Source organism: Tenrec ecaudatus, chromosome 9, assembly GCF_050624435.1.
Source record: "Tenrec ecaudatus isolate mTenEca1 chromosome 9, mTenEca1.hap1, whole genome shotgun sequence".
Classification (NCBI taxonomy): domain Eukaryota; kingdom Metazoa; phylum Chordata; class Mammalia; order Afrosoricida; family Tenrecidae; genus Tenrec; species Tenrec ecaudatus.
In genome coordinates this window covers 136,319,362-136,346,940 of record NC_134538.1, presented here as the reverse complement: position 1 = coordinate 136,346,940, position 27,579 = coordinate 136,319,362, and the positions used below count along the sequence as shown (strand labels likewise).

General features: G+C 46.5%; 1 protein-coding gene across 1 annotated transcript in view; it reads right to left on the bottom strand.

The window, feature by feature from the left end:
• MET (MET proto-oncogene, receptor tyrosine kinase) overlaps window positions 1–27,579 on the bottom strand; it is a 140,228-nt gene that overhangs the window by 14,404 nt on the left and 98,245 nt on the right. Inside the window, exons 11-19 of the mRNA XM_075558589.1 lie at window positions 26,664–26,882; window positions 17,498–17,644; window positions 14,820–14,976; window positions 14,494–14,634; window positions 11,000–11,230; window positions 8,223–8,303; window positions 5,765–5,946; window positions 2,515–2,624; window positions 767–932 (exon numbers count right to left, since the gene is read on the bottom strand). Of these exons, the coding sequence (XP_075414704.1) occupies window positions 767–932; window positions 2,515–2,624; window positions 5,765–5,946; window positions 8,223–8,303; window positions 11,000–11,230; window positions 14,494–14,634; window positions 14,820–14,976; window positions 17,498–17,644; window positions 26,664–26,882 (1,434 nt within the window). The remainder of the gene's footprint in view (window positions 1–766; window positions 933–2,514; window positions 2,625–5,764; window positions 5,947–8,222; window positions 8,304–10,999; window positions 11,231–14,493; window positions 14,635–14,819; window positions 14,977–17,497; window positions 17,645–26,663; window positions 26,883–27,579) is intronic.

The following is a 27,579-nucleotide window of genomic DNA, read 5'->3' as shown; positions in this document are numbered from 1 at the left end:
GTCCCCGCCATCACCCTGGTCATTAGCGATCCAGTTTGTGTCTCTATAGTGTTACCTCTCCTGGATTTCATGTTCAGAAAATAATACAAAACAAAAACAACAAACAAACAAACAAAAAACTTCAACAATGACCAATCAAAACAGGGAAAAACCTCAAACGAAAAGAAAACAGAAAATCATAAAAACGGAAACATAATTAAAATGGGTCAAAAGGGAGATCGAGTGATGAGGTGTTACACTGTCTCCTAACTGCATCCTGGGAAATGGTCTCAAATAAAGGATGCATTGAAAACCCACTGCGGATGCCTGCCAGACAACCAAGCTCATTTTTATATGCAAAGAAAACCAAAATGAGTGGCGCTGGAAGTTTCTTAAAGAGTAGCGAGCTTTGGCTGTAGAAGAGGCGGCGGAGCGTCTGTGGTTGATCTGTGCCCTCCACGTGGGAGACCGGGCTCAATCTTGGCCTCTGCACCTCAAGTGCAGACACTACCCATGTGTCAGAGGGTCGGATGGACTGCTGGATGCTGAACTGGTTTCGGTGGAGCTCCAGACCCAGACGGACTGGGAAGAAAGACCTGGTGATATATTTTGAAAGCCAGCCTGTGGAAATCTATGGGCCGCTCCTTCAATGACCGTGAGGATGGCAGAGGCAGGGCCTCTTTCCCTGGTGCCTGGGGTGGCCTTGAGTTGAGGGCTGGCTCAAGTACAGCTACCAACAACGAAAGACGGTAGAAGAGAAAAAGGGCAGGCAAGAATAACACTTTACCACGTCTGACTTGGTGGTGAACTTCTGCGTCTGCAGGCTCTCCAGAGCCATCCACTTCACTGGCAGCTTTGCCCCGGTTTTGTTGTGCACACTGTAGTATTCCTTATCATACATATCCCGGGCAAGCCCAAAATCGGCAACCTTGACGGTGAATTTTTCATCCAGCCTAAGGAAAGGACAAAATGTACTACTGATGACTGAAGCAGAGGAGTTTACAGCAATTCTAACTCTCTGTGGGTGTTAACATGACTTCAGGATTTGAAATCCCATAACTTCTGAAAGGAGTGCTCCATTGACCTCCATGGACTAGCAGTAACAATGGAATTCCCCGACCAAAGGGTTGGTGTTGACATTACAAATACAACAGGCCCCGCGGCACGAACCAGGAATGACAAGGGGCTAGAAAACCCTTCTTGGTTTAATGCAGATCTGGAGAAACTGGAAGACTGGGTCCCCTTCTAGCCTTCCCTTGGCTGCTCCAGCTGGCAACTCAAAGCAATCACCCCCTAAAACAAAAAAACAAGCCAAGCCAAAGTCACTGCCGTCGAGTCCACTCCGATGCATGGCGATCCTGCAGGACAGAGAAGAGCTGCCCCTGTGGGTTTCGAGGCTGTAACTCTTCACCAGAGTAGCGAGCCTCATCTTTCTCCCTTGGGGCGACTGGTGGTTTTGTACTGTCGACCTTGAGGTCTGCAGCCCAATGTGTAGCCACTACGCCATTAGGGCTTACCAGTCTTCATTGATGAACTTAAAAGTACTACTTGGTTGTGTGGGGAAGCAAACGAAAGGGAGTTGTAATCTGACTTTTTCGTTCTCTGATTGGTTAGGCTGCTGTGTGCAGTCAGATTGATTTTGACTCACAGGGACTGTACAGGACCGAGCAGAACAGGAGACCCACTGGGTCTCCTAGGCTGTCAGCTATACAGGATGGTCACATCTTGTGACTGGCCTTTTGGTTACCAACCAAGACTTTAACTCTTACACCACCAAGGCTCCTCCTTGGCTAGGCTCTGCGAACCATGTCTATAGTCCATCAGTAGGCCAATGGCTGTTAGTAAAACATCTAAGAAAAACAGCAAGGATCAACCCAAATCAATTGCCTCTGGCCAAGGCTTGCCTCCTCTGTTAAATAAGACTTCCATGTTGTTGCTACATCCCCGAAACCAATGCAGGGAAATACAAATTCCATTCACACATGCCATAAGTCACGACTCAGCACCATGCAAAGGAAAGCACTGAATCAATGACAAACTGTTGACTGTTGTATGATGCAGTCCAGGCAGCCAGACACAAATAAGGCTCTTTGTATATTCATTCCCAGATACTGTTTTTGGTAGAGCTTCTTCGGCAGGCTGACTTCCAACCCGCTCTTGGGAAGCTGTTACGTGTATCACCAGCTCTCTCCCTTTTCACCGTAAAATGTAGAAGATCAAATTTTCCCTCCCAAACACTAATGCGGTGTGAAACCACCACACTGGGGGCGGCTGATGGGAAGGACCAAGAAAAGTGAAAGTGTGCAGCAGCTGGGGACGACCCCCTGTGGAGACCTGCTTCCAAAGTCTCTGTGTGATGAAACCTGAAAGTCCCCATGGCTCACACATCAATCTAACGCTGTAACAAAAGCCAAAAGCGTTTGCATAAGAAGAGAACAAACGGCTCAGGGAGCAGGTGACAGTGGGAAGCAACCTCCCCCACCCCCCCACCGCCCATGGTTTGGGCTGTGGGCACAGGGGCTCTCTCATACTTACATACAATTCCTGGCTGCCAGGTCTCTGTGGACAAACTTTTTGCTGGCAAGATATTTCATGCCCTTGGCGACTTGAAGGCCAAAGCCAATGAGATCTTTCACAGTGGGGCTCTGCAATTGAAGAGGGCAGGACAACCACCCAGTTAGCGCATTCTTTCCTCAGGCTGACCATTTACAAGAGTGATCTTGTCCAAAGGATAACGTGGACCTCCTTTGATAGCGTCAACCATTTATTAAATACCAACTATTGTGCGTACGAGGGGAAGGAAGATGGGACTTTCTACCCCAACGGGATTTACAGTCGCGGAATCCCCCAGGGGCAGTTTTACTCTGTCCTATAGGGTCGCTATGAGTCAGAATTGACTTGCTCAGAGAGAGTTTAAAAGGCCTGTGGTCCACCCCCCAAAAGCCAGCTACTAAAATTACTACTCTGACACACCTGAGATCCAGCCATGAGCTGAATCCACTTAACAGGTTGGGTATTCGTGTACAAAGACTCGCTGAGTTGATGAATGGTTAATGGACTGGACTGCTAATCAAAGGGTGGTTTGAGTTCACCCAGAGGGACCTTGGAAACGAGGGCTGGTTGGTTTGCTGCTGAGACGTCAGCCATTGAAAACTCAGTGGAACACAGCTTGACTGGCATACGGTGAGTGGGACTTAACTCAGCGGCAGCTGCTTGGTTATCTTATGCCAAACCCAAAGCTACGTCTTTTTAGACATGATAGCTAATCCTTACCCACCCTAGTGAGGCAGGCATCGCTGGCTCCACTTTCCAGATGCAAAGAAATCACCCAAACACGGAGGGTTAGTGGCAGAGACAGGATTTTGTGTCATGACTGCTAGGCTCCCACCCCCATGCGGTAGAAACATCAATCACATCGAGTAGCAAGATAAAGAACTCCACAGTGGTTCTTCTGTGGGAACTGGGACAGCAGCTCACAACTCCAGTGCTCAGGACCAGTCAGAGAAGATTATCCACAAACTCTAGCCACAAGACTGGAAGGACACAGGAATGCCTTTACATCATTGATAAGTAAAATCTCTGACACGGCATAGATGTCCCAGTGACACCAGGAATACAGTGTCACCCCTTCAGTCATTCACAGTCACTGTAAGCCCAAGAAGCAAGAGACACAGACTGTGGGGCCCTGGACAAAGGGCTGCAGCCCTCAATGCACACAGCATGTGGACAGGGCCATTCCATGGGTTTCAAGCTGCCCTGTAAGACATGACTGTGTTACTGCCATGCGTCCTGGGTTTGATTCCTGGCTAATGCACCTTGTGTGTATCCACCACCAGTGTGTCAGTAGCAGCTTAGGCACTGTGATGATGCTGAACAGTTTTCAGTGACGCTTCTAGACTAAGATGGTCTAGGAAGAAAGGCCTGGCTACAGACTACCCCGAATCAGCCCCAAGCTCTACAGATCATGATCACAATCCAAAAGACATCATGGGATGGCAAAGGACTTGGCCATGGTTTGGTCTCCGTGGATCAGGAGTGACTGGATGATCACAAACCAGGACTCAGTGCTGGCAGTCACTAGCATCTCCAAGGAAACAGTGCCTGCTTCCAAAGGCGAGAGCTAGGAAATCCACCCAGACTAGCTTAGCAGATAATGGCCAACATCCAAGTGCCGGACAGGTCTGTCTTGGTCATTTACTTTCAGCAAAAATCTACTGCCCAGGATTCTTCAAGCCCTTTGTCTGAGCACAAACTACTTCTTTCCATCTCTATAGCTTATTTTCTTCGAGGAACTTGACCCTGTGTTTATAAAGTTGTTTCTGATCAAGAGGAAAGCAATTCCAAGAACTCCCACAGAGAGCCAGCCAGCAGGGCTGAGAAAGGGGGCATTCCTGATTTTTCAGTTCTGGAGACACCTCCTTCCCTCCTCCAGGCCTGGCCAGCACATGTTCACCCTTTCGGTCCTTTTAGAAATGCCACTTACAAAACCATGCACAAGCGCCCAAGAACCTCTTTTGTAACACCGAGCTCATGAATTCAACACACTTGCATTCGTATGGGATGTGGATGCCGGCACAGAGACATCCGTATCCACATAAATACCTAAGAGGACTGCAGAAAGTTTGTGGGAAAATTCCCTCATCTGTTAGTTCCACTTTCCCACAAACTTTCTGAACTCCCCTTGTGTATACACTATGTTTTTCACACACACCGCACACGTGTACGTATCACACACACTTGCATACACTGTGCCTAGCCTGCAGAGGAATCTATTGAAGGGGTTTCGAGGTTACATAAAAATATGGAAGTTATTACTTGTTTATTGTCCACTACTGCCCCGTCCAATAGAAATAAAAAGCAAGCCATGCACGCCACCTCACACGTGGGCAGTTCTACTCTATTGGGTCACTATGAGTCAGAATTGGCTTGGGGACAGTACACTTGGCTAGTTGGTTTAGTAATCACACAGAAAAATAAAAAGAAACAGGTGAAACTATTTTTCATAGTATATCTTTCAGCCAATTTATCCAAAGTATTATCATTTCAATGTGGAAGCAACAGAAACCCACCATTTATCTCCTTTTTAAAAAAATCTCCCTTTTTAATGCTTAGTACACATACTACAACTCAACCCCTGGATTCAGCGCGTGGAGCCCAGCTCAACTCATACTCGCTGGACTTCACGTGTGGCTGGTCGCCAGAGCACTGGGTAAGCGCGCTGCGGGAAGACGTGTGATGGAGGACAGCGGAGTTAAGCAGGGGAAGGATGGGCAAGCTGCAAGGTGAGACACGCCAGGAGAGCCTCAACTGTGAAGCCAATGGTTGGGCAAAGAGATGAGGGAGATGAGGTATGCAGCTCTGTGGGTGTGTGGGTGGGTGGGGGGTGGCGGGAGAAAGGTCCAGGAGGCGGGCACGGTGTGTGCAAAGGTCTTGAAGGCAAGTATGAGGAAGAGTGAGCGGGCCGCGTGGGCTGGAGGCCTCGATGGCTTCTCCTGTGGAGCCACAGCTGCATGTGGACGGAGGCCGGCTCAGGCTCTGGTTTCCCGCGCGTGCTCAGTTTGTGGCACTCAAAGATGGCTACGTGTACCAAGAGGGTAGAACAGCGGTTCTCAACCTGTGGGTCGAGACCCCTGTGGGTAGCCTCTTTCTATTTCAACCATGCTGATTTCAACACGTGGCTTTGGAGCGAAGCTTTCCCAAGGGTTCAAGGCAGCCGTCTTTTGGAAAGGCCGGCTGGTGAACGGGCAGCTGGTTCACCAGCCAGTAACGTTGGTCAGCTACTTACGTGAGTCTCATTCCTAATGAAGTTCCGAAGGTCTCCGTGCTTCATGTACGGCAGGACCACCAGAGGAGACCCCTCACTTCGAAGGCAGATTCCCAAGAGTGAGAGAACGTTGGGATGGCTGAAGTCCTTCATGATGATGCCCTCGGTCAGAAACTGGGACACTTCTCCGATGTCCGTGATTCCTGAGCAACGCAGAGGTGGACACATTCACTTTACTATGAAGTAAACCCCAGGCTGACGAGAGGGTCTTTTTACTGTATACCAGAGCGGATGATGCCACCCCGCATTGTACCTACAGGTAACCATCAACACCCCTCTCCACTGCGATGACCCCCTCACTGCCATTGGGTTGATTCCCACTCGTAGAAACCCTGAAGGGCAGGATGGAACTGCTCCTCCGGGATTGTGAGTGTGTAAATCTTTATGGGAACAGAAAGCTTCATCTTTCTTCCATGGAATGGCTGGTGGATTGGAATGCCTCACCTTGTAGTTAGCTGCCCAACACGTAGCCCATCATGCCACCAAAGCTCCTTCTATACTGAGAGTCCCCCAGTCAGTGTCTTACATCCAGGGGCAGACTTATCCAATTCAGAAAGAGGCTAGGAAAGCAGGCCCATCCATTTCTATAGCAATTTCCCTGTGAAAAGCCAGATCAGCTCCATTTTTGGCTTCGTGGGCCATGTGACCTTCACTGTGACTACCCAAGGCTGGTGGCGTAACCGTTAAGTGTTCACCTGCTAAATGAAAGACCAGTCAGTGGTTCAAACCCACCAGCTGCTCTGTGGATGCCAGATGCCCCACCTATTCCCTAGACATCTGCGGCCTTGGAAAGCCTATGGAGAAGAATCGGAGTTGACTCAATGGCATTGATGTTTGACGGTGAAATTTTATTACCGGAACTCAACACTGCTATTGTACGCAGGGCAGGGTTGGCCAATATTTGGTTGTTTCCAGTAAGCTTTATCTGTGAAAACAGGCTCTTTCTTGTTGGCTGACTCCTAGATGAGGAAACTTTGAAGGCCTATCACCATATGACCCCTTTATAGATTTTCTTTTTAGAGGATTAGAAATGTTTCTCATTATTTCAAGTTAGCAATACCTGAGGGCTGATAGTAGCACTGAAGAGTCAATCGTGTTTAACTCTTTAATCTGGCCAGAAGCTCTCTGGTGATAGTAATAGAATTGGTACATATTTTCACAAAGGCAATGTATTCTGAGACCGGAGGTCCACAGGGACCAAGTCCATACCAGTGCAGAGAAGGCACAGAAAGATTTCTCAGCGTTAGGTGTGTCCTAACACTGAGGTTAATTGGCAGAGTTTCCTTCTTTCTGGAAGCAAATTTACTGACAACCATACTTAATCTATCATAGTTTGTAGCTCGATTTCATAGAGCCTGTCCCTTTAATTACCTTGTGGTCAGACTGCCAACAAAATCAATCATGAGGGCAGCGCTCACAGAGACGTTTATATAAAGAAAGCCGAAGTCATCCTGGCAATAATGCATCTTGCAGGGAAAGCTTCCACTTGTGTATCTGGGGGCGCATTAATTCCCAAGTCCACACACTTGTAAGGCAAGTGATGCGCATATTTGGGCTTCTGCTCATTACCAGCCGCCATTTAGAAATGGTGTGTGTGTGTGTGGAGGGGGGGGGGTCAGCAAGCACACAGACTTGACTCGGAGGCTCTATGAGCGTCAGTGGAGACAGGAAAACCCTAGAAATGTAGTTCACTGAGCCGCACAGGACAGCAAGTTATGGCCATCCCGAAGGCTCGGAACCATCCACGCAGCCTTAGCTTATGGCTGGAGGCATTCTGAAACAAGCTTGTCTTAAACCAAATCTGCCATTCAGTCAGCGACAAAAGATTTTCCCAGGAGCTGCCACAATTCCAAAAAGAAACGTTTGAGCTGAAAGGGGTTAAGCTTCAGTTATTCAGGGAGTCCATTAGGCGGAAACCTTATTCCTCAAAAATGTGGCTAAATGAGGCACTACCATATTGAATATTGTTTCATTTTTTCTGCCAACATATTTTTCTCCTGTTTGTCTCATTTCATTTTTTATCTCTTTAATGGGAGTTGTGGTTAAAAAATAGATGATAGCAATGCCTGTGGGCAAAATGAGTCATTCGGACTGCACATGCCAACATGCTTCCAATCGTTTCCAGAAATGTCATTTGCAAAGCAAATATTATAAGCCAAACAGAGGTCAACGATACTCGGTTCATCTCCAAACGTAGCTTTTCCTATGCCCCTACTTGTCCCTGTTGGGGCTCTCCGGGATCGTTTCAGAGGTGTTGCCTCAGTTCAGAGTTTAGAGCAGGCCCGCTTGCAGGAGCAGATCTATAATCCCAGCAGGAGCTGAGTTTCCCTCCGGGGTAGGCGCAATTCAATATTTTATTATAAACTATTTATTTGTTTGCAAACCACCAACGGGTGTTTTGCTGTGAAACATGACTCACGGTTCAAGGACTTGACAGCGCAGTGGGTTTTCCTGTCATCATTGTCCAACAGCGTCCCGTGGTACACACACCCAAAGTGGCCTGCGTGGAGAGGGAACCTGTTTAGGGTTGCATTATTTATCCATGCACGTGTGTGTGTGTGTGTGTGTGTGTAGTGGTCACGTATACATAACAAACACATCTGTCATGTGAGTGTACAAGTCAATGACGTGACTTACATCTACCGTGCTGTGTCCCCGTGGGGACTGCCCACAGCCACATGCTTTCATCACCCCAACCAGAAACCCAGACTCCCTGAAGCAAGAGCTCCCCCACGGGCCTCTCCCTTGGTCCCTGGTAACCACGACTAATCTTGTGTTCTTATGAATGCTCCTCTCCTGGATGATTCCTATCAATGGGATCGTGCAAGATTTGCCCCCGTGTCGGCCTTCCCCCGGAAGATGTTTTCAAGATTCGTTCGTGCTGCAGCGGGCGTCCCACCTCCATTTCTCTTAAGGGCCGAGTAGCATCCCAGCGCATCGATGCCACCTGAGTTTGAACTGCTGTGCTCAGATGCTCTGGGGTTTACTCCATCTCACGGGGACATCACGCGTGTGAAGGGGACTGCGCTCCATGCGCTTTTCAAGAAGGTGCCTTTGTGGTGCAGGGCAGCAGACTATCCTGACTTGCCTCCGGGCGGGCCCAAATGACCAACCCTTTGACTGGTAGCTGTGCTTAACTATTTAATCATGCCCATACTTACACTGAGCCCTTGATCATGTACACTGAGCCCTTAGTCACCTTCATTTCCTTCATGGTTTTTTTTTTCGGCAAGAAGGAACATGCTTTTTTATACGTTTGATTCAGAATTCAACTGTATGCGTGTGGATGTAAGCCTGGGAATGCATAGCAATGATTATATGCATATCACCCAAAGAGAGAAAAATCTGATTCTTTAAGACATGGTAAAACGTGTGTTCAAGGCTTTGCTATGAAGGGTTTACATACTAAAATATTCACCCACAGTGGAGCTCCTATAAGCAGGACTAACAAGTACTTCATAAAAAAGAAATGTATGAATTGAATAATACCTTTTAAGTATGTAAATATAGTTTGCTTTCATGAAGAAGTTTAAGAATGCCAACTTAATATATCCCAGTTATGAAGAGGAAATAAAATATGGGGAAAAGTATTTCCCCATTAGTCACTGATTAATAAGTCATCCAGGTTGGCAGAAACTGAAAGACAGTTGCCTAAAAGAAGCCAGTCCCTGTGACTCACTTCATCCCGTTCTCTCAGGCTGCAGCCTCGGCCCTTTCCCAGAGGCAGCCTTTTGCCCAGTGGCCATAATTCTCCCCAGAGGTGCCAAACGTCTGATGGCCGTGTGAACCTTCATTCATCAATCCAGCCAATCAGCCAAGACTGGAGAGTGTTTCTGAGCCTGGGCTGCCTTCTTGGGAGTGGGATGTGACTGCAACGCACTCTCTGCTCTGGAGCATCCTCATTCTACTGGGAGGCACCATACACATCAGTGATAGGGACTCTTCCTAAGCCTCGAGTCCTCAAGGAATAACTACCGTCATTGCACCTTTTGGGATTAACCCTCCCACTTTTAGCTTTATAATGTTCTAGAATTAGAACCTAATTAGTGATGTCATGCACCCTGGAATGGAGGCAACCACTGGGATTTAATGGCTGGTAATGGACCCATACATTACTCTGTTGTCAGACCTGGAAACATGTTTGTTAACAGCGCCCCTGTCTTGTGAAGGAGGTGCATGGCAGAGGCTGGGATCTGGAGGGTGTCAGGTGTGTGCGGTCTGATGTTCACGGATGACCAGTCTCCCCCTCATTTTAGGGGCATTGAGCTAGCAGACGTCGTCCCACCATGCATAGCACACACAGAATCAGAAGCCAATCAGTAAACGGGTCGGGCCTCTTTAGAAATAAGACAGAAGGGAAAAAACCCTAAAAGACCCCAAGCCCCAAACAAACCTCACTACCACGGAGTCCATTCTAAGCCACGATGACCTCATAGGGCAGGGTAGAACTGCCCCTGTGGGTTTCAGAAGCTGTCTCCCTTTACAGGAGTATGGCGCCTCATCTTTCTCCCTCATGGTGGCAGGTGGTTTCAACCTGTTGACCTCATGGCTAGCAGCCCAATGTGTAACCACTACACCAGGGCTCCCCAAAGGGAAGAGTGCAGTTCATTTTTGAGCTACAAGTTTTCCCTCCTGGTTGGTTTCTTGTCCTGCTAAACATGCTGTTATTGCTGCTCCGGGGGCTAATTTCAGGAGTCCCCTTCTCCCCGTGTAAAGCAGCGAGCGTGCGCTGCAGAGATGACGTATGCTGCTTCAGACCCTGGGAACGCCACGTACCCCCTGCCTTCTGATGCTGTCCAGCAGCGCGCCAGCGGCTACAACCCAGGACCTTGGAGGGAAAAGAGGCTCTGGGAGTGAGGAGGGACAAGCCTGGAAGGTAAAGGAATGACTTTTAAAGGGCAGCACAGGGCACTTTCCAAAAAACGAGAGTTGCCTCTGTGAAAAAGGCGAGGGAGGGGTGTGATTTGTTTCCCAGAGCATTAGGGAGATTATCAGCTTGCCCCACTGCCTAGGGCCAAGTCCCCACCAGTAGGGCTTGCAGGGCTGTGTTTCCGAGGGAACAGGAATGAAATGTGCTTGTTATCACTGTGCAGTCCGTGGCTTTGGCCATTGTTTAAATCCCTAATCTGCAGAGGCAGAAGATAAAATGCTCCTGGGGAAACGGCATTTAACAAAAGGCCGAGTGGAAAGACTTACCTCTTCCTATGACTTCATTGAAATGGACAATCAGGCTGCTGGGCCCGATCACGACGTGCTGGACGGCTTGGACCAACTCAGGATTTAGAGCGCTGAGGTCAATGTGGACAGTGTTTTGCAGTAATGGACTGGAGATGTCAGAGTCCCCACTAGTTAGAATGGGGGACAGGTCCGGCAGGGGGTACTGCACTTGTCGGCACGATCCGTTCTGAGATGAGTTAGGAAACTGGTCTGCGAGATAAAGTGAGATTGCTCAGGAAATAGTCCGGAGACCTCACTTAGCTAGGACTGGACTGGGCGGCAACTGGGATTAATAGCAAAGTCTAAGCTTTAAAATGAAGGAACTGGTGGTTCAGTCAACGAGTAAACCAAGGGAAAGCCTTTGGAAAGGAATTGGTTTAATGAAAGAGATACTAAGCTGGCTTATTACATATACAAGTGTGCCTGAAAATAGTTGTAAACATTTTTTTTAAAGCAGGCGAAGCATTATGTTTTGAAATTAGTTAATCCTTCTACATTTCCTTAGAATCTTCCCTTGTTATAAATAAGGCCAGAGTTGAGGTTTGTCTTTGGAGAGAGTCTAATCTGAAGAAGTCAAGAACGCCTTGGATCACAAAAATAAATGTCCAATGGAAGGAAAAGAAAATGGGACCTTTTGAGAGACAACGGTTGACTCACGGCATTACCGTATATACTCGAGTATCAGCCAGCCCAAATATCAGCCGAGGCACCTAATTTATCACAAAGCTACATTACAAATGTGCCGAAAAACTTGGTTTAAACATGAGTATAAATCGTAATTAGGACTGCACTAAACCTCCACGGGTTCTTGGCCAAGAAGAAATATATACGTCCACACAGGTAGCTAGCTAGGTTTAGAAATATATGCCGGCTAGATTTCTAGAACCGAAAACTTTTCATACAGTGCTAAATTCTCCTTGTGTGGCGATGGTACTTGGCATCATCATCGCCGTATGGAGAAGGCAGGTGAGAATTGGGTTAGCGCCGGGGACTCACAGCTTCACAGGTTGTCCTGTCAGGGTTTGGTGTCCTCTCACAGTTAAAGAACCTTGGGGGTGAGGGATAATCCGTAACAAACCGGGCAGAGATGCCACCACTTGCTTTACCCTTTCCACTGGGAATCTATTGCTCTCAAGGTAGCTACTGGTGCCAACAGATGGTATTACTTGTTTGCAAATGAACAGGAAAGCCAGGAGTTGAGAAGGGCAAGCAAAACACAACCAAAAAACCCCCAACTACTCCCTCCACCCCAAAATCACCTCCATCAAGTTGATTCCAACTCCATGAGATAGAACAGAAGCGCCCTATGGGTTTCTGAGACTTCAGTCTTGACGGGAGTGGACAGCCTCATCTTTCTTCCAGGGAGCCACTCCACTGGAACTCAGCGATCATTCTGACAGGAAGGCTGAGACTGTCTACTCTCATGAAAGTTTAAAGTCTGGAGAACCCAAAGGGGCTTCTTACTCTGTCCTGTAGGGTAAGTATGAGTCAGAAGAGACTTGATGGCAGTGAGTAAGTTATTTCTAGTCCCACTTAATCATTTTGGCAGTTTCTACAAAGGACATCTTGGTCAATCACAGACCATCCTGGCCTAGGTCGTAAATCTCAACAGCGTCCCCCCCCACCTCCCACCCCCACCTCCCTATTGCCAGAGTGGTTACTTTCTGGAAATAGAGAAGGTGCAGTCTTCAAAGAAGGCTACAGAATATCACGGAAGAACATGAAATGTTAGGTGGGTGAGGGTGGAAGGAAACCTGGCTGCGTGCCTCGTCCTTGATTCCCAACGAGTCAGGTTCTCTAAGCCTTTCCCGGGGGCTGGAAATGAAAATGAATGTCATTTTCCAGGTTCATTGTCATTTTCCAGGTTTTTTCCCCTGGAGTTCCGGGTCCTGAATTCTCGATGGTGCAGAGATGCAGGGTATCCTTGGTAAGACTCGGAAGTCTTCAGGAATGCTACCTGCTGATGTCCCTTCACCTGAATTAAAACCTGCACACAAACCAATCTGCAGGGACAGTTTTGGTCCTGGTGAATTACTCCCAGAACACCAAGTTTGCACATAAAAGACGGATGAAAAATCTGTCTCCGCCAGACACAGAGAGAAGCTCTGCAGTGGCCTCTTCGTAAGGTACTGGCTGTCTTTTCTTCCTTCTTCTCCCTGGAGGATGCTCTTCTGCCTACTTGGTCTCTCTACGTCTCTAGAGACATAAAGCCAGTTTAGTAAGGAGGATGAAACTTGAGTGTCTCAGTAATGACCACAAAAGGGTGGTGAGCCAGTACGCTAAAAGACGACATAGGTTTAAAATGTTTTAGCTACTTCAATTTGTAGCATATATGCGAATGATTTAACAAATAGATCTAAATATCAGAACTGTACACTGGATCTGATGTATCTGTGTTCATAAGGGCATGGCTTCTTAAAGCTAAAATAGAGTCATGTGGGCAAAGACAATATTTACAGCTTTGGATCCCAGTAGTAGGAACAGAAAGTTCTGAAAATAAGTCAGTGTGAGAAAAGTTCGAGTGTTCAGTGGCGTTCTGCTCTTAGACTTGTTTAGATGAGCACCTTCGAACTTTTCCACTGTCTTCAACCATCTGTGACTCATTTTATTTGTCCAAGCGTAAATATTCAACTAGGGAAGTGCTTGTACTTGACTCACGTCCTGTAACTTCCAGAGACAATCGAGCTGATACGATACAGGCCATTTGGCTTTGACCAGGGGACTTCAGAGTGAAGCAGTGAGAAACGCATCAGTTAGCATGACCATTTACTCAGCCCCAGTGTTCTGCAAAGCATGGCGATGTTGGCCAGCCCTCCTCTGATGTTTAAAAAAAAAGAGGCACATAATTGAAGGTTTTTCTTGGACAAGGTTCAACATGTATTCAAGTTCTGGAATGCTGTGGGTAAAGTCTGTGTACTAATAGTTCACAGAGACGGTTTTGATGGTATATTGTAAATGCCTGGGGGGGGAAGTTCAATCAGTAATAAATGTAGCAGCAACAATTCCTACTTACATAACCCTCCCTCTGTTACTCCAAAGAGCTGCATCGTTTCTTAACCTTGCACTCTGCTCACAAGCACGTCACCTGTGCTCAGATGAGCCCCGAAAGCACCTTTTTGTGAGAAGAGAGCATAGGGACTCTAAGACACATCATATCTAGGGGCACCATTGTACAGTGGACATCTACTTTCATGCTGATTTACAGACATTTTTTGGGCCAAGGAGGAGGTACCGTATATACTTGAGTATAAGCCAACTCAAATATCAGATGAGGCACCTAATTTTACCACAAACACTGCATTAAAAATGTGCTGAAAAAACTCGGGTTGTACAGGAGTATATACAGTAAATAATTCTTACATATTTTTATAAAAATATTAAAGCAAAAAACAAGCAGGCAAAAAAGACAACGATGGCATCACCCACTGAGGTAGAGGCACTGGTGGTCCTCAGAACATCACACGGAAACATACCTTCTGGAAACGTGGCCCGGTAGTCCACGGACTCATTTGACACCATCTCCATAGTTGGGCTTACACTCCGGGCACTCACAAGTCGGTCCAAGTGAGGAGTGTGGACTCTTGGATCATGGCGAACTAATTCACTGCCCAGATCTCCAAACAGAGAGACAGAAGAACTTGTTAAGGACGTGGCTCTCCTGGCTCCCAGTGAACCTAGATCCAGCATGAGGAACTCACACTTGTACCGATCCCGTATCAGATAGCTACAAAAATGCTCAGAATGGCCATACTGTTAAGGTAACACCTTAAAATAAGCCCTGGTAAAAATAAAAATGCACCTTTAATTTGCTTTCTCTTTTTCAGCCACAGAAAAAGCCCCAGCGATGATGAGAGTATGAGCGATACTGAGACAACGCCCACAATCAATCCTGTGAGATTCTGATCCGGTTGAACTATGACCTTTCCAAGGACAGTTGAAGAAACTGCTTGCTTCCACTGAAAATGACAATGAAAAGTCAGAATTTAGCCATGATAAACAATGTCAAAATATAGCCCGTAGGATTCAGTGCTTTCGCCTAGTGCTAAAAATACTACTTGGCTCCTACCCTCCAAGAAGCGGCAGAAACTGCCTTCAGAATTAGTCGGTGTTCGGTAATTGACGCCAAAGCCACTGCCACTGCCCTGCCTGCCGACTTGTAGAAGCCCCATAGGACAGAGAAGGGGCATTCCTGAGGGACCCTGATTCTGCAGATCTTTACGGGCACAGTGAGTTTCCTCTCTCCCTGCTGGAGCGATGCTATCCGTGGGATTCGCAGTCCAATGCCTACCCCACTGTGCTGCTTGCTCTAGAGATTAGTGTGAGAATTATATTCCAAAGGGCGTTGGTTTGGTCTATGGCCTTACATAATAATTATTTGAATAAATAATTAGCTACCAGGAGTAAGGAATCCCTGGATAGTGCCCACGATTAACATGATTAGCTGCTACCAGTAAATTTGGAGGTTCAAGTCCACTGAAAGAAACCTTAAAAAAGGGGCCCGGCAATCTAGTTGCGAAAAACGGGCTGTTGGAAATCCTATAGAGCGCAGTTCTCGGGGTCACCAGGAGCCAGATGGACTTGACAGCAGCTGCTTATTAAGAAAGAAATGATCGTTAAGGGACAGTCCTTGCTCGGCACTCTCGAGTGCAGAAGGAGGGGCAGACACATGAATTACCGATTATACTTCAAGGGACATGCACCATAGAAGTATGAGGACACGGTAGGAACCAGAGCCAATGGGACATTACATTTTATCTCGGGGGGAGAGGGCAGAGGACTTTCCATGGGAGATAAATTATCATCTTATTATGGGACAATGAGGTCTCAGCACATTTTAATCTCCACTTTGATACCTAGGAGAAATCCCTGGGGTCTCTTCCAGCTGCAATGTGCTCTGTCGTTTAGGATTTATGGTTCTTTTGAATTCCAAGTGCTAAGCTCCATACAGAGTCTCAGACTGTCGTGTGTGTGTGTGTGTGTGTGTGGGGGGGTGTTTTCCCACTTTTTCAGAAGGTTTCAGGAGCCCTTTAGAAATAACTGTTGCTGTTGAGTCCATTTGGATTCATGGAAACCCCAAACGCTATCGAGTAGAATGTATGCTCCAAGTACAGTCCATCATGAATGTCATCATAGAAAACACAACATTTTTCTAGTTCTTTAATGCTTCCTCCCCACCACTATCATGACCCCACTTCAACCGTATAAATCTGGCTAGACCGGAGCATATACACTGCTACAGAGAAGAGCTCTCGATACACAGAATGCAGGCCAGATAAACCCCTCAGGAACAGGAATGGGAGTAGCAATACCATGAGGGTAGGGGGAAGGAGGGAAAGAAAGGGGGATGCAATTGCCATCCATGATCAATATTTAACACCCCTCCTTCCAGGGGAATGAACAACAGAAATGTGGGTGGAGGAGACTGTGGATGGTGTAAGATATGAAGATAATAATAATTTATAATTTATCAAGGGTTCCTGAGGGTGGGAGGATGAAGGAGGGAAAAAAGAGGAGCTGATACCAAGAGCTCAAGTAGAAACATAATGTTTTGAAAATGATGAAGGCAACATATGTACAAATGTGCTTGATACAACAGATGTATAGATTGTTGTAAGAGTTGGAAGAGTCCCTAATAAAGTGATTTATAAACAAAATTTAGAAGGCTTTTGTATCAAACACCCACACAGCTATATCTCATCATAATCTTTACAGAAGCTCTTTGTCTGGCTTCCCTGTCCACGGAGCTGCAGGGTCAGTTTGAACTGCCACCCTGCAGGTTAGTAGTCAATGACAAACCACTTACACTCCCGGGCCCGTTAGTTCTCGGTTATCTCTGATCAAAGAGCCTATGTCAGAGATGTTCTTGTGCAATCATTTAATTTTAGTGAATGTGTATAGTGCACACATGGCCTCTTACGTGTGGGGCTCCATGCGCTTGGGATCCCTGTGGATGGCTCTCCTGGGGTAGGGGGCAGTCTTGGATGTACCCGTGTCTCACCTGAGAACTATGGCAGATTTTTGCAGGAGTGCAGCCCGGTGGAGCAGGGGTGTGTGTGAGTGAGTTTTAAGTTCTATCCTCTGATGCTTGGCAAGGAGCTAAAGCTAGCCATCAAGTTGGTTCCGACTCACAGTGCCCACTAAGTGTTAGCATCAAACAGTGCTCCCTGGGTTATCAGTGGCAGATTTTTTTAGATCATTAGGCCTTCCTGTCTAGATGCCTCAAAGTGGACTCGAACCACCCACCTCTTGGTTTGCAGCTGAGTGTGTGTACTGTTTGCACCACCTGCAGCTCTGGAGAAGGAGTTGGCATGATTAAAAAAAAATCACTATTTCTAAAATTACAACTAGGAATCAAGGCTAAGTTGGTAAGCCAAAGCCAACACACAAATGAGCTTCAATGACTTATTCCGAGCCTCTGAGTGACATAATTACATTGGCAGTGACATTTACATCATGAGAGAAATACAGAACGCCCACCTCTATGTTTAGCTCGCTGTTCAATTTCAGCAAGTCATTGGGGACGGTACATAAAACAGATTCAGGATATGGGTGGATATTCTCGCAGCTCTTATTTCCAACTTTTAACACTTCACCTCTAACTGCTTCAGGGTCAATATCGTTTCCCTAGGAGGAGGAGGAGGTGGGAAAGAAAAAAATACAAAGGTTGTTAACACTTCCGAGTTTAGTGGAAACACTAACCATCGCGAAGAAACACAAATAAATACACAGCAAATGCTGCTAGAAGCTGGTGAGTAAGGACGCCTTGTATGACAGAAAACAGAACCAAACACCATTCCCACCGCTCTGTGTCAGCCTGATGTTGACGCCACCGTGCCAATCACCTCATGGAAGGCCTGCCTCATTTTTGCCGACTCACTTTTCCCCATGCTGACGTCCTTTTCTAGAGAGCGGTGACTGCTAGGAACGTATTCAAGTGTGAGGAAGACAGGAGAGCCTCGCGTTTAAGGAGCCATCTGGCTGTCCTTCCTGGACCTCATTGTCTGTTCTTCTGGCAGCCAGTGGTGTAGTCAGTATTGTTTGCCTACACGATCATTCACATTGATCCATTCTTTTTCGGTCTTCTTGATTTATTGCCGATGAGGTGACTGAAGGCTCCGGTTGGGCCCACTTGAGTCTGCAAAGTGACATCTTTGCATTCAGAGATGCTAACTAGATCTTTGGCAGCAGATTTGTCCCAGTCTGTTGCTTAACCTCCTGCCTGCTGAGTCCATGGATGCTGGTCGTGGATCCTAGTCAAATGAAGTCCTGGACAAAGCCATCGTGTTTCTGTTTACCAAGACAGGGCTCACGGGTCCCGCGGCAAGGACCCATGTTTCCTTTATGCTGAGGCGGCCTCCACTCTGAAAGCTGCTGTCCGTTTACTTGCGAAAGCACAGGATGCTGTGAGTCCGGTTTTCACGGACGTTTGAATGAGGGACCAGGAGCATGATCCTTTCACGGCACCAACAAATCAGGACTCACACCATATACGTTTTACATCAAGTTGGATTACAGAAAAGGGGCAAGAGGTTCTCCCCTCCCCCACAACTTTACGTGTGCATGACATCTTACCCATGAGTTTGAAGCATAATAATCTTATCGTCTCCAAGTGCTACTACTGATGGTCAAAAGCCCACCAGCATCGAGTCCATTCTGACTTATTGTGACTCACAGGGTTTCTGAGGCTCTAAGTGTTCATGGGGGCAGATATCCTCATCTTTCTCCTGCAAAGCGGCTAGTGGGTTTGAACCACGAACCTTATGATTAATGGGCTAACACTTACCTGACAGCACCACAAAGGCTCCTTTGGAAGGCTGGTCAACTCAAGCAGGCTAGCGAATCTGTCCCTGCACTGTCTAATGCTTGCTGGTAGCTGCCTTTGGGTTGCCCCCACTCCTGATGAGTCATACGCAGTGTTATGAAATGCCTGCCTGGCCCGTGCCATTTCCATGACTGGCTGTGAAGCATATCTTTGGAATCCCCCGAGTTTTCCCTTGATGATTTTTGGAAGCATATTGCCAGACTTTCCTTCCTAGTCTTTCCCTGTCTGCTGAAGCCTGCTTAGCATCCCATCAGGCGGCAAACTCATCGATAGAGAAGAGGTCGTGGCAGTACTCAAGATCCTCATTGGCCAGGAATTAAACCAGTTCTACCACACCACACCGAGCGCTAGAATTCTACTCTAATACTCACTAACAGCCGTGTCATGTGGTCATTGTCAACCTTGGTTTTACTGAAAGAAGAACAAATGATCAGTGCCTGGGTCACACCCCCAGAGCTCCTGATGCCATTGGTTTGCTGATGACAATGCAGAGCTCAGACGAAAGCCGTACCGAGGTTGACCTGAGCCTCTCTGAGTGACCGCTGACCCTTTCTGCTTCCGAAGGGCCCTTCCTTGTCCTGCAGCCGTACTGCATGAAAGAACCACAACGTGTCTTCCTGGCTTCGAAGCCTAGACATTCCTGAATTCATGGTGGAAGAGCGTCCTAGAAGATACCATGTGATCCTTATGGACATGGGAACAGTCCAGTCTCCTGGACCATCGCATGAGGAGCTTTGGAAAATTATTCAATTTAGTTCTTTGCAGTCCCCCCCTCCCAGGCATTTTGCAGGTATCAATGTTTTGTCAATGAAACCAGGGAGTACCTTTGGGGAGGGAGGAAGTGCAAACCCAGGTTCGATGTCTCCTCTCGGCCCTAATGAGCGTAGTTATTCACGCATCAGGTTTGAGGAGAGAGGTCAGTCAAACCGTATTACCATTTGTTCTCATAGACACAGCACGGCAGCCATAACTGGAGGCCGCTCTTTTGTTTTGCATGTGCAAATTACTGCCACATACAAGGTTGTATATGCATGCCCACAAGGTCGCATACATTGCTAAGTCAGCTAAGACTGCCCAGTCCAAAGAAAACACTTCTTTATGACACGAAGCCGGAGTTTAGGGGGAAAAAAAGAGGAATGGGACAAATGCTCGCCTCGTGATATTTCTCGAGGCAGTGTGTGCACTCCGTGGAGCAGGGCAGCTGCACAGGGCAACCCAACTCCGAAGCACATCAATCACATCGGTCTCTTTGGGGCTCCGATGACAGCTTGCTGGTTGGGTCTGAGGAGGGCCGAGGCGCGCCCTCCTGTCGCGGAGGGAAGGAGGGACGGACCAGAGGAGATTAAAGAGCTGGAGGGCTTGATTTAGGAAGGCAGGGCTACAATGCGCCTTCCCCGCTTAGACAATAACCCAGGTTGGGGGAAGGGACCACGCTGCATTTACGTAGTCGGGACACATTCTTTCCCGCTCAGCATCTGCTTGGATGTCGCATAAAGGTTTCTCTGAGACCAAGACCAATCTGTCACTCTGAAAAAGGACCTCCTTGTCTTCTGTGTCTGCCCCAAGGAAGACTTTGCAAGTGTACAGTACAGCCTGTGAGAGCTGGGACCTGCCAAAGGCGGAAACTGCGTGAAAGCACAAACATTTTCCGTTAACAGAGGTAAGACTTGTACCCTGTCAACGGCAGAGAATGGACCCCCCAAAACAAGGCAGTTCCGTCAAGTTCCGCCTCTATAGGTTTCACTGTCTATCAAATCACTATCCCTTTCATGGTCAGAACCCTAAAATCCTTTTTCATGTTTTGAAACTCCAAAATGTGGCACCCACACCATTAACCAAACTCACTGTCAGGGAGTCAGTTCTGATTCCTAGCGACAGAGTACAACTGCCCCTCTGGGTTTCTTAGACGATGACTCTTGACCGGAGTAGAAATCTTTGTCTTTCCCCCAAAGGCTGGCTGGTGGTTTCAAACCGCTGACTTTGTGGTTAGTAGCCCAACATGCAATCCACGGTGCCAGCAAAAAACCACCAATAAACTCCAAACTCACTGCTGCCGAGCGGATTAATCCACTGTGCCACAAAACCCCCCAAATAAACTCCAAATTCACTGCCACAGAGCCGATTAACCCACTATGCCACCAAAAAAACTCCCAAAAAACCCTCCAAACTCACTGCTGCAGAGCATATTAATCCACCATGCCACAAAAAAAACACAAATAAACTCCAAACTCACTGCCCAGAGCCGATTCGGACTCAAAGGGACCCGCTAGAGCAGAGAACTGCCCGTGGGTTTCTGAAGCCGTAACTCTTTCCAGGAGTAGAAAGCCTCATCGTTCTCCCGAAGAGCTGCTGGCAATTTTGAATGACCGACCTCATGCTTAGAGGCCTAATGAGTAACCACTATTGTCACGGGGGCTCCCTAAAAGGTGAACAATGTGGAAAGATCTCAGCTATTATAAATTTCTACTTTTTTAATCGTAAATGATACTGGTCACTCACGACTATGCACCAGAGACATCCTGATCAGGATGGCTACGTTTTTTCCTTCATTTAAAATAAACATAATTGTGTTGAACTATGAAAAATACCCGTGGTTAGAGTTTAAAATGTTCATTATGAAATAAGAGAACATATTTTAAAAGTGTGCTCTGTTCTTCGGTGACTCACTTAGCAATATTTGGATTTTGAAATAAAGCAAACAGAGGGAACGCTCTAATCTCGAATCCCCTGCATATATACTTTTTACTTATTGTCACCTCCTTTTTGTCCTACGAAGGCTTATTGTTCTTCACACTCTACACACGGAGAACAAGGGTTCAGGCAGACGAGGAGACTTGCCCAAGGTCAGAGAGAAAATAAAATTCCATGTGATACAACATCTACTTAGCATGTGCTGTGTGTCAGACGGAGGCGCCCCGGTTACCCCGTGCTCAGCACTCAGGGGCACCCAGCAGCTGCTCCCAGGGAGAAAGATGGGGCTTCTTTAACAACGCACAGGCTTGAAAACCCGACGGGGCCGTTTTACTCTATCCTGTCGGGATTCTAGGGCGAGGAGTCCGTTCGAGGATGAGTAGTGCTTAACCACCGCGCTACCAGAGCGGCAGATGTCATCCAGAGGATACGGATTCTCCAGATTGGGAACGAGACCTAAGGACTTCCAAAGATGGTCCCACAACTGAGTTCCACAGGACACGGGGGAAAGTTCCTGGGTCATCTGAGAAAAGTTGGTATGCCCAAATTAAATTGGTTCCTCTGTTGACTTAGGATCTTTATTACTCTTGCTGTTGTGGTTAGCTCCAATTCATGACAGCGTGATGGACAACAGAACAAAAGGTGGCCTCATCCTGGACCATCTTCCTAAGAATGTTTGAGTCCAATGTTGTGGCTGCGGTGCCAATTCAGCTCACCGCATGCTTCTCTACTTCACGGAAAATGCCCTTGTTCAGAGACTGGCCTTTCCAGATGCCATGTTCAAAGAAAGTGAGTTGGCGTCTTGCCATCTTGCTTCCAAGGAAGATTCTGGTTCTATTTCTTCTAAGATGATTTTGTTGGTCCCTGGGATAGCTGATACCCTTTACTAGCGCAGTTCCAGAATATCACTTCTTGTGTCTTCTTTTTTAAACTGTTGACCTTCTGCATGTATATGAGGTAACTGAAAAAACCATGGGGTGAGTCACGTACATCGTAGTCATATATTTGCTTTTTATTACTTTAAGATATCTTATGCAGCAGATTTGCCCAACGTAAAATGTCCTTTGATTTTTTTTACTCCATACATCTATGGACATTGATAATTGATTCTAGTACAATGAAGTCATTGATAATTTTTAGGCACTGGGTGGTAGTTACATAAGCTTCATTATTAAGAGTGAAGGGGTGGAGTTTAGCCTGTTAATCAGGTCACAGCTTGACGACCTCATTTGGAGATGCTAAGGAGATAAATAGCTCACTGGAGGAGTATTACATGCTCACTCTCTGGGAGACATTCGTGCTAAGAAGACACATGGAGCTACACTAGGGCCTGGAACTGGAGGAGCCGCGTAGGGACCCCTGTCAGCGCTGAGATGCTTACACCGCCACTGGATCCACAAGACTTTCCACCCACTGGCCTGTGACCCTTTTTCCTGCATTCAGCATCATTGCATGTGCTGTGTGAGTCTGAAGAATTTATAGACCGGTAACGGGCATATGGGCTAATATCGGATTTATGGACTTGACCTAGGCTGTGCTGGGGTTCCATCTTAATGTACAATTGCTCTCTCACACACAAACACCCACTGCAAGAACACAGATGCTCGTTCTGTGGTCTGGAACAGATTTTTCACTTAAAGCCTATTAAGATGTGCATATTAATGTTGGGAAATAGTGCTTTGAGGCTAAGATTTGCGCACCATCAATAAGAAGAGATCTTGACAGTGGACTGAAAATGGCACCTGAGAAAAGAGTCCTTCGCTGCCATCTTGTCTGGAACAGAAACTCCTCATGGGGGCTGGGTTGGGACTGGACATATGGTTGCAGGTAAGTTAACCAGAGAGGGAAAGAAGACAACATGAACTGAGCAGTAGGTGGACTGGGTTGGCTCAGGGTCCTCTAGAGCAGAGCCAAGCTACCTTCTAGAGCTTTCTGAGGCCCAGAAATGGCTGCCTAGACTCCATCTGAATTCTTGAATCCTCATTCTTGTGTTCAGTGCCAGAGTCTTAGTCTCTGCACTTTGCATTAGCTGATCTTGCCTTTTTCTTCTTTACCCAGCTACTTTCTCCAGGGAGGCCTCATAAAGCACCTCCATTGCCATATAAGGGGGCTTCCAATAGTTCATGGAACAACATCATTTTTTCATTCCATTTCCATGTACTTTTTGAAGTACTCTTGTGTATCACAAAATTCCTCAGAATAAGCTAAACTCCCAGCCTGTGTCTCAAACCAATCCTCTTCCAGCTCAAGTTCCTGCACGACAATTCGTCTTCCTCTTCTTCTCATAAAATAGGCTCACACTCTAAAAGTACAGTAACAGAATAATCAGGAAAAAAATACAGAGTTTCTTTAAACAGAATCAACGTTGGGGCACTTGAAAAAAAAGTTTAGCGATCTTTCCCTCAAAAATTTGTGTGTATGCATGCATATATGGGTGTGTGCGTATCTCAATATACCTATGATAGAAATACTCTCGTATTGTGAAAGGGTCTTAGCACATAATAAATGAAAGCAAATAGGAGACGTACTGTGATTTCGTGGCTATCAGACTGAATTGACCGAGTCAAGGAATCTGAATGTGAACTCTAGCTGTGCTCCCCGCTCCATGGGTGACCCAAGCCAATTTACCCAGTCGCTCTAAAAATCAGTTTACTTATTTACAAATGGGGTAATCATCCTTGATCTCACCACTTTACAGGTCCAAGAGAGACTCAAATAAAAAAAATTATGTCAAAGCGGCGTGCTAAATGTAAAAGCCCACACAGTTGATCCGCTCATTGCACCCTACAGCACTCCCAGAGACGCCCACTGTGAGCGGTCTCTGTCCCTGTCTGGTGCTGGCTGCCTCCACGCCTGGGCCATAAACTACCCTCTGCATCGTGGGGTTCCTGACTCACTCTGAAGTCCTTCTGGCCTTCTCTCCACTCAGCTGGCTGACCCTTTTGGCCATGATGCAGTCTTAGGTCCAGCTGCGGACTAAGGCTGGGACTGGGAATGACGGCAATCTCCTTGTAACCAAAGAATTCTTCCACGCCTGGTTGCGTGAAGAGTGTGAACTTTTCCTGGCGATGAAGAATAAATCTCCCTCCAAACATAGGTTTCTATCCAGAGCACTTCCATCGACAGAACGCAACATACTGCTGTGCAAGCTAGCTGCCCAAGCACAGCAGGACATGAGATGGTCAGCTTTCTTGGGATAAAAACAACCCACAGCCTGGCCAGAAGGCAGGGCCTTCTCTATTGTTCATGCTTTGCTTCCCTTTGTTTCTGCCTAAGGGAGGTGAGGATTTAATTTAATCAATTTTAGACATCGATAAGGGTTAAATTGCTGTCACTACACACACACACTCTTACTCTTTAGATGACCTCTTAAACACACACACACACACACACACTCTCTTACTCTTTAGATGACCTCTTACACACACACACACACACACACACACACTCTTTAGATGACCTCTTACACACACACACACTCTTACTCTTTAGATGACCTCTTATATCTATGGAAGAATGAATTTTGGGAAAAGATTGAATCATGGTATAAAAGAAATACCCCTACACTGTCTCTCTCTCCACCGGGTGACTACTCTGTGATATGGTAGGTGCTATACACACTGGTGAAAGAAAAGGCTCATTCTGAAGGTGGCATGAGGAGAACGTGCCTGTGTGTCTGTCTTTAGCCTCCCTGAGGGCCTTGGGAAAAGCAACGACAGATTGAAGGTGACGTCAAATCATGTTTCTCTTGGTCCAACAATTTTTGTAGGATGCTGGCTAAAGGGTATTTAATTTATAGAACAAGACATTTTTCTCTTCCACATAGGACTCTTCTTCGGTGGGTAGATAAAGAACCATTTATCACTAATCCTTCTGTCATCAATCCAGGAATAGAAAAAAAGAGTTTTTCTGGGCATAAAATATTTGCACACGGGTCTTTGTTTCCCTCAAGAAAACCGAATGGAATCTTTCAAACGTCAAACACAGCAATTGTTGAAAGCAAAAGGTCACACTAGATTAGTTTTATTGAAAAAAAGGAAGAGACGTGATAAAAGCTCTTTCTCTTTCTAAAATTAACGAAAGAAGCAGATGAAAGAACTCTGGTGTGGTAAACACGCTCATTGAAACAGGCGTTCGTCTAATTCCATGCTGGCCTTGCTTAATTATTGCACCAAACACAATTGTGAGTCTAGCACACTTGTGAGTGTGAACGTGTGCATGGGTTGAGCTATGGATAAAATCTTAATGAAAAATCAGAAAATGTAATTTTACTAGAAATACAGTATGGTTTAGATGAAGATGACCTCTGGGAGCCAATGAAATATTTAAATAAGGATGATCCTATAGCTTCCTTTGAGTTTGTCCATATTGTGCTTGTTCTGGGTGTCTACAAGAATCGTGTTTGTTGAGCTGTGAATGTTGTCTGGTTGATGTTGAAGGACGGATGTTTTGTTGTTCCCAGGGACAGGTGACGACACTCTTGGTCACGCTGCCTGTTTGATTAGTAGTTCAAGTAAAGGTGACAAAAGCAACACAATAGAACTGTATTCTAGTTTTGATCCGGCCACTGTCGCAATGCTTCTTACACCATTTCACAACACTGGCTTCAGTATATTCTTTTACAACAGGCTGGGTTCCTCCTTTGGTAAAATGCTAAGTAGAGGTGAACATATTCTTAAAGTCCTGGCAATCCAGTTCCATGTGTAAGTAAGTTGGCTCCGAGTTGATCACAGTCAGACAGTGAATTCTAAGTACTAGATGGACTGACCAGTTACCACCGAGACACTGCATTCCACGGCTCCCGCCTTTTACTTTGCGGCGCATCCATGGACGTGTCCAGGGAAATGTGGGGCATCTGCTGGGAAATGCGTGCACTGGGAGTCCTTAATGGATGCACGCTCCACATGGGCTACTTTTCCATATACACACAAGAAAGGGTTTCTAAATGCTTCATTCAAAGGCAATCCATGACCACACTTATTGTTTAGTCTTATGCCAAAAAAGACTTGGAGCTTAGATATTGGCTGATGGCGTTTCAGATAAAATGGCAGAACACAACCATTCTATTCACATAGCTATGCCAATTAAATCCAAGCTGATGACTTAAGAGAACATCTAAACATTTCTTACCTTAATTTCCAGTACATTCTCATTGCCCATTGAGATCATCACCGGCTTTTCAAAAAGCTTAAACACAGGATTATGTACATAAATGAGATCAAAGTCCCTGGAATGGATCCCATCTAACATGAAGAAGGCCTTGGCTTTCAGGGGGAGTTGCAGACCCAGCTGTTGCAGGGAAGGAGTCGTACAGCAGATTAGCTCTGAGTTAGAGCGAGGTTGACATGCCTGCAGCAAAAGACAGTTATGCACTGTAAACAGAATACAGCGGGACATCCACCGCAGCTTCCACACTGCACAAGTTCAGATGGCCAATTCAAAGTATATGCTTTCTGAGGGCCGGGGGAGTTGCTTTTAGCTTTCTAATTTCTGGGAACATGATAGATGCTAATTTAGCCAAACAATCCAGTCTTCAAAGGAAGACATGGGCTTCACTGGCCTAGAATGAGCTCCGTTGATCTCTCTGAAACTGGCCCTCCCTCAATCATTTAATTTTCCTGAATCCGACCGTGGTTTGCCCCTTAGCTCTAAACCACGCTGTGGGAACTTCGGCAAAGCCCTTACTCGGGAACTTGGCTTTCTTATTTAGAAAGTAAGAAGGCAATACCGTACAGAATACAGGATGCTTCATGGTAAAGGGTTTTGGACATTGACAAGGGACATACAGTTCACATGATAATTAACTCTGGAGCTAGGTAATCTTATTAGTATGTCTTAGGCTATTGGTTACTGAGTGCCATGTCTTTGCAAAATGCCTTACAAAACTGGCCTCGTGGAATTCTCAGGTTAGTCCGGTGAGGCAGGTGCTATGATTACTCACATTTTACAGGTGGAGACACTGGGCTCTCAAGCCTGTATCATTCAATCAGATCACAGAACTGGAGGCATAAACTCAAGGCCACCTGACCCCGGAACCCAACTCTCT